This window comes from Pan troglodytes, chromosome 1 (genome assembly GCF_028858775.2).
Source record: "Pan troglodytes isolate AG18354 chromosome 1, NHGRI_mPanTro3-v2.0_pri, whole genome shotgun sequence".
NCBI classification, from domain to species: domain Eukaryota; kingdom Metazoa; phylum Chordata; class Mammalia; order Primates; family Hominidae; genus Pan; species Pan troglodytes.
The window spans coordinates 106,614,229-106,621,671 of NC_072398.2; the positions used below are offsets into that span (position 1 = coordinate 106,614,229).

Consider the following 7,443-nt stretch of genomic DNA (forward strand, 5'->3'; position numbering starts at 1 on the left):
AAGTATTCTTGGAGCTATGGGATTTTCACACACTTGCTATTTATGAGCCAGGAATAACGACAGGCTCTAAAGTAACTGCACTGGCTAAGACTAGGCATGAAATTCCCTCATAAGCACATTTTCCTTTTACCTCAAAACACCGCTCTCAGACCAGAAACGTCCACACCCGCCCTCCGATGGCCTGTCGCCCTGGCTAGGTTTTAGGGTCAATGGGATCCTCCTTCCACTGGACCCGGGAGAAGACGCTCAACAGCCCCCTCCTTCCCCTCCTTCCTCTCCTTCCCCCCTCCCTGTGCCGCTCCAGAGCGCAACAACCATTTTCCCCGCCAGGAGCACACCGTGTCCACGCGCCGCAGCGATCTCACTGATTGGTCGGGCTCCTGGTAAACAAGGACCGGGCAGCCAATGGGAGGGATGTGCACGAGGGCAGCACGAGCCTCCGGGCCAGCGCTCGCGTGGCTCTTCTGGCCCGGGCTACTATATAGAGACGTTTCCGCCTCCTGCTTGAAACTAACCCCTCTTTTTTTCCAAAGGAGTGCTTGTGGAGATCGGATCTTTTCTCCAGCAATTGGGGGAAAGAAGGCTTTTTCTCTGAATTCGCTTAGTGTAACCAGCGGCGTATATTTTTTAGGCGCCTTTTCGAAAACCTAGTAGTTAATATTCATTTGTTTAAATCTTATGCTCAAACTGCTTAAGAATACCTTAATTCCTTAGAGTGAAATAATTTTTTGCAAAGGAGTTTCCTCGATTTGGAGCTTTTTTTTTTTTTCTTCCACCGTCATTTCTAACTCTTAAAACCAACTCAGTTCCATCATGGTGATGTTCAAGAAGATCAAGTCTTTTGAGGTGGTCTTTAACGACCCTGAAAAGGTGTACGGCAGTGGCGAGAAGGTGGCTGGCCGGGTGATAGTGGAGGTGTGTGAAGTTACTCGTGTCAAAGCCGTTAGGATCCTGGCTTGCGGAGTGGCTAAAGTGCTTTGGATGCAGGGATCCCAGCAGTGCAAACAGACTTCGGAGTACCTGCGCTATGAAGACACGCTTCTTCTGGAAGATCAGCCAACAGGTAAGCGGCCCAATTCATTGTTGGAGGGTGAAAGCTGATTAGAGAAGAGAATTGAATACACAAAACCTGTACGAAATGTTTTAAGTTGCTCAGTTCGAGTGGTTTGAATTACGTGTTGTTGCTTCCTTTTTTCTGTTTTAATTTGCAGACATTCTCCGCCCCCCCCCCCACCAAAAAAAAAAAGGGTGATTTGTACAATTTTTTATGGTGCTGTGGTCCTAAAGGGGATCCTGAGGGGCGTTGCCTCGGGTAGTTAAAGTCTTATGTGTGCATAAGTTGCTTATTCTTTGTCTACTTCCTGTTTGAGATGTTAGTAGAGAACTGTCCTGGGTGAATCTTTCAGTATTGCAGGGCTTGGCAACTTGCTGCCCGACAAAATACATCAGAATTTCTCTTTAAGAACAATATGGGATGGATTTAAAAATATATATATGGGATGAAATTGGGGGTACTTCAATACCTTGCATGCCACCCAAGCATTCCTTATCACACAGATGCATTTTAAGTGTAACAGGAAGCCTAATGGCTACTCGATTTTCTTTCCCTTCAGGTGAGAATGAGATGGTGATCATGAGACCTGGAAACAAATATGAGTACAAGTTCGGCTTTGAGCTTCCTCAGGGGTAAATATCAGCTAAATGCATCTTTGAACTTTTCTGTCTAAAATATCTTGCCCTCCTTTGATCACTTACTGTTCTTGGAGAGCGTTTTAAAATTTTCATTTTCTTGACACAGGCCTCTGGGAACATCCTTCAAAGGAAAATATGGGTGTGTAGACTACTGGGTGAAGGCTTTTCTTGACCGCCCGAGCCAGCCAACTCAAGAGACAAAGAAAAACTTTGAAGTAGTGGATCTGGTGGATGTCAATACCCCTGATTTAATGGTGAGATCCATTTTAAAGATTCTATTCTCCTGGGTCATGAGGATGATAAATCAGACGTCTTGGGCATTAGATTGAAGCATCTCAAAACACCTTTTTATCCCCTTCTATTATAGGCACCTGTGTCTGCTAAAAAGGAAAAGAAAGTTTCCTGCATGTTCATTCCTGATGGGCGGGTGTCTGTCTCTGCTCGAATTGACAGAAAAGGATTCTGTGAAGGTAAAATCCTAGTGCTTATGGCAGTTAAAACAGGAACTGGGTTTAGGGGCAAGGGCATGGGACTGGGGTAGAGGAAGTGTCATTAACTATACTGAGTATCAGTAAGTTTTCATCTTTCTCATTGCTAGGTGATGAGATTTCCATCCATGCTGACTTTGAGAATACATGTTCCCGAATTGTGGTCCCCAAAGCTGCCATTGTGGCCCGCCACACTTACCTTGCCAATGGCCAGACCAAGGTGCTGACTCAGAAGTTGTCATCAGTCAGAGGCAATCATATTATCTCAGGGACATGCGCATCATGGCGTGGCAAGAGCCTTCGGGTTCAGAAGATCAGGCCTTCTATCCTGGGCTGCAACATCCTTCGAGTTGAATATTCCTTACTGGTGGGTAGATGCAGGGTGGCTTCAGCAGAGAAATTGTTCATCTGTTACCACAACTGTCTTGTTTCTCCAGACCTCTGGTGTAATAAACTGCCATCTTCCTTTCTAGATCTATGTTAGCGTTCCTGGATCCAAGAAGGTCATCCTTGACCTGCCCCTGGTAATTGGCAGCAGATCAGGTCTAAGCAGCAGAACATCCAGCATGGCCAGCCGAACCAGCTCTGAGATGAGTTGGGTAGATCTGAACATCCCTGATACCCCAGAAGGTGAGCCAGACCTAATGTCTTTTCTTTCTTTCTGGTCTACCTGGGTTTGTAAAATTGTGATGGTCCAGCATTTCTTGGGCAGGATTCTTATGTGGCCATATTTTATTTTCTAGCTCCTCCCTGCTATATGGATGTCATTCCTGAAGATCACCGATTAGAGAGCCCAACCACTCCTCTGCTAGATGACATGGATGGCTCTCAAGACAGCCCTATCTTTATGTATGCCCCTGAGTTCAAGTTCATGCCACCACCGACTTATACTGAGGTGAGGATTGTCATCTTTACTGTTAAATTTGTCCTAAGCTTTCTATAAGAAGTTGACTTAGACGGATTGCTAAACTGGTTTGTTCTTTTTGTTCTTACCTGAACTGAAATAGTCTGTTTCTTTCTTTAGGTGGATCCCTGCATCCTCAACAACAATGTGCAGTGAGCATGTGGAAGAAAAGAAGCAGCTTTACCTACTTGTTTCTTTTTGTCTCTCTTCCTGGACACTCACTTTTTCAGAGACTCAACAGTCTCTGCAATGGAGTGTGGGTCCACCTTAGCCTCTGACTTCCTAATGTAGGAGGTGGTCAGCAGGCAATCTCCTGGGCCTTAAAGGATGCGGACTCATCCTCAGCCAGCGCCCATGTTGTGATACAGGGGTGTTTGTTGGATGGGTTTAAAAATAACTAGAAAAACTCAGGCCCATCCATTTTCCCAGATCTCCTTGAAAATTGAGGCCTTTTCGATAGTTTTGGGTCAGGTAAAAATGGCCTCCTGGCATAAGCTTTTCAAGGTTTTTTGGAGGCTTTTTGTAAATTGTGATAGAACTTTGGACCTTGAACTTATGTATCATGTGGAGAAGAGCCAATTTAACAAACTAGGAAGATGAAAAGGGAAATTGTGGCCAAAACTTTGGGAAAAGGAGGTTCTTAAAATCAGTGTTTCCCCTTTGTGCACTTGTAGAAAAAAAAGAAAAACCTTCTAGAGCTGATTTGATGGACAATGGAGAGAGCTTTCCCTGTGATTATAAAAAAGGAAACTAGCTGCTCTACGGTCATCTTTGCTTAGAGTATACTTTAACCTGGCTTTTAAAGCAGTAGTAACTGCCCCACCAAAGGTCTTAAAAGCCATTTTTGGAGCCTATTGCACTGTGTTCTCCTACTGCAAATATTTTCATATGGGAGGATGGTTTTCTCTTCATGTAAGTCCTTGGAATTGATTCTAAGGTGATGTTCTTAGCACTTTAATTCCTGTCAAATTTTTTGTTCTCCCCTTCTGCCATCTTAAATGTAAGCTGAAACTGGTCTACTGTGTCTCTAGGGTTAAGCCAAAAGACAGAAAAAATTTTACTACTTTTGAGATTGCCCCAATGTACAGAATTATATAATTCTAACGCTTAAATCATGTGAAAGGGTTGCTGCTGTCAGCCTTGCCCACTGTGACTTCAAACCCAAGGAGGAACTCTCGATCAAGATGCCCAACCCTGTGATCAGAACCTCCAAATACTGCCATGAGAAACTAGAGGGCAGGTCTTCATAAAAGCCCTTTGAACCCCCTTCCTGCCCTGTGTTAGGAGATAGGGATATTGGCCCCTCACTGCAGCTGCCAGCACTTGGTCAGTCACTCTCAGCCATAGCACTTTGTTCACTGTCCTGTGTCAGAGCACTGAGCTCCACCCTTTTCTGAGAGTTATTACAGCCAGAAAGTGTGGGCTGAAGATGGTTGGTTTCATGTTTTTGTATTATGTATCTTTTTGTATGGTAAAGACTATATTTTGTACTTAACCAGATATATTTTTACCCCAGATGGGGATATTCTTTGTAAAAAATGAAAATAAAGTTTTTTTAATGGAAAAAAAATGTCTGTGAGATGGCTTTGGAAAAGTTTTTGGAAAGAAGGTGTGTCTAAAGGAGTTTTCCTCTACTTAACAATCCACACTAATGAAAACCGTGTGGAAAAAACACTCCCTATGGACCCTAAGGAATGTCAGCAGAGTGGGGGCTAGAAGGTGAAGAGGGAAACAGTTTGAGGCATGTTTCAGATTCACTGAAGAACTATACTGGGATTTTCCGGTTGTCTAAACTAGTTTTCCAAATCCATAGGTAATCATTACTAAATTCCTTCAGTTTTGGAGTTCATGGGTTCTTGAAATACAGGGAGATGATGTTTATGAGGGCATTTGAAAGAAAAGAGTGGCGGTTCCTTTTTTTGAGACAGTCTCACTCACCCAGGCTGGAGTGTAGTATGATCTTAGCTCACTGCAGCCTTGATTTCCTGGGCTCAAGTGATCTTCCCATCTCCGCCTCCCACATAGCTGGGCTACAGGCATACACAACTACGTTCAGTTAATTGTGTGTGCGTGTGTGTGTGTGTATGTGTTTGTTTTTTCTACGCTCAGCTAATTTTTTGATTATTTGTAGAGTTCGGGTTTTGCCATGTTGTCCAGGTTGGCCTCAAACTTCTGGGCTCAAGTGATCTGCTGGCCCTGGCCTCCCAAAGAGTTGGGAATACAGGCGTGAGACACCACACTCAGCTGAAGATCCCCTTTTTACAATATGGTTTTATCATAGGGTTTCTTCCCAATGTAAACTTGATTTATATACTAACAAGGATAACTTCAGGACTTAAGAGGTTATAGAGTTATGAGTATTAAATTCTTTGGAGGCAGCTAACCATTTTTTATTTTCACAGTTCCTAACCAAGCACATAACTCAGTAAATGTTTGCTAACTATTCAACTTCACCCTCATCCCTTAGATGCTTTGGTGGTTCCTATTCCTTGTAGGGTAATAGTAGTAGAGTAATACCACAATCCCATGTTTAATTGGTGTGATTTTCTTTCTTTCCTTCTTTTTTTGAGATAGAGTCTTGCTCTGTCTCCCAGGCTGGAGTGCAGTGGCCCAATCTTGGCTCAATACAATGTCCGCCTCCCAGGTTCAAGCGATTCTGCTACCTCAGACTCTTGAGTAGTTGGGATTACAGGCATGAGCCACCACACTCAGCTAATTTTTGTATTTTTAGTAGAGACAGGGTTTCACCATGTTGGCCAGGCTGGTCTCGAACTCCTGACTTCCCGTGATTCACCCGCCTCAGCCTCCTAAAGTGCTGGGATTACAGGTGTGAGCCACGGCGCCCAGCAGTGATTTTCATTCCTAAAGAACTGACAGGTGGAGAAACCCTGGGATGGCCAATTTAAATATTTGCACAGATCTGGTCCTGGTCCTTATTTGGGAATTGATTTTTCTGAGGACTTCCACAAACTAATTCCAAATAACAGGCTCCTGGAAATTCTACATGAAATCAGTGTGGGGTGTTGTAGCTCTAGCTACTCACAAGGCTGAGGCAAGAGGATCATTCAAGCCCAGAAGTTCTAGGTTACAGTGAGCTATGATTGCACCACTTGCACTCCAGCCTGGGGGACAGATTTTGTCTCAAAAATAAATAAATAATAAGCAAACTAAAATCAATGTGAATTTAACAGAAAGTGAGATTTAAAAGATCCTTTTCCATTTCAATCCTCATTTTTCGTTTATCTTTCATTTTCCATAGCACTCTCCTCCCTCTCTTTGTCTCTCTTTCATTACCAAAGTGTCAGTCTCTATTTCTCCCTATTGCCAGGGTGACTTTCACCTGAACTCCCCGCCCCTTTCTCACCTGTGCAAGAATTTAGTGGCTCCTCTCCTTCAAATCTGTGACCAGGAAATTAGGTCAAAGTTGATGGAAAAGTTTTTTCTGTAGCTTGTTTTCCAGGGACTAGAGGGGTGAAGCAATGATAAGAGCAGGCCGGAGAGCAGGACAAAGGAATGGAGAGACCATGGAGTACATGAGCCTGGTTGTGTGCACAGTTGGGCTACCAGTACCCAATATGAGAAGAGGGATGGCTTCGAAAGGATAGATAACTTTATACCCAAGGCCTCTTAGAGATCTGATCCTAGGGCCAGGCGCGGTGGCTTACACCTGTAATTGCAGCTACTCGGTAGGCTGAGGAAGGAGAATCACTTGAACCCAGGAGGTGGAGGTTGCAGTGAGCCCAGACTGCACCACTGCACTCCAGCCTGGGCGACAGAGCAAGACTGTCTCCAAAAAAAAAAAAGAGATCTGATCCTGGAAGGGCCAGAACATGGGCATCTCCTCCGGATACCCTTAATATCCTTTATCCAGCTGTCCAAATAGAACTTTCTATGATGATGGAAATTTTCAATACAGTAGCCACTAGCCCTGAAATGTGGCTACTATGACTGATAAACTGATTTTTTTTCTTATCTTTTTTTTTTTTTTTTTTTTTTAGATAGGGTCTCATTCTGTCTCCCAGGCTGGAGTGCAGTGGCACAATCTTGGCTCACTGCAGTTTTGACCTCCCAAGCTCAGGTGATTCTCCCACCTCAGCCTCCCAAGTAGCTAGAACTACAGGCACATGCCACCATGCCCAGCTAATTTTTTGTATTTTTTGTAGAGACAGGGTTTCACCATGTTGCCCAGGCTGGTCTTGAACTCCTAGGCTCAAGCAATCTGCCCACTTCAGCCTCCCAAAGTGCTGTGCACACATTTTTTTTTTTTTTTTAAACAGGGTCTTGCTCTGTCTCCCAGGCTGGAGTGCAGTGGCATGATCTCTGCTCACTGCAGCCTCCACCTCTCAGGGTCAAGTGATT

The 7,443-nt window shown here is 44.1% G+C and overlaps 1 protein-coding gene across 1 annotated transcript; it reads left to right on the plus strand.

Annotated features, from left to right (window-relative positions):
- The first annotated feature begins 506 nt into the window (after positions 1-506).
- Positions 507-4,654, plus strand: TXNIP (thioredoxin interacting protein). Its single transcript, NM_001271672.1, is given in 8 exon segments — positions 507-1,063; positions 1,614-1,686; positions 1,799-1,946; positions 2,060-2,162; positions 2,291-2,547; positions 2,654-2,810; positions 2,924-3,075; positions 3,205-4,654. Coding segments are annotated over 8 exon segments (1,176 nt in total). The 5' UTR covers positions 507-813; the 3' UTR covers positions 3,241-4,654.
- The last annotated feature ends 2,789 nt before the right edge of the window (positions 4,655-7,443 follow it).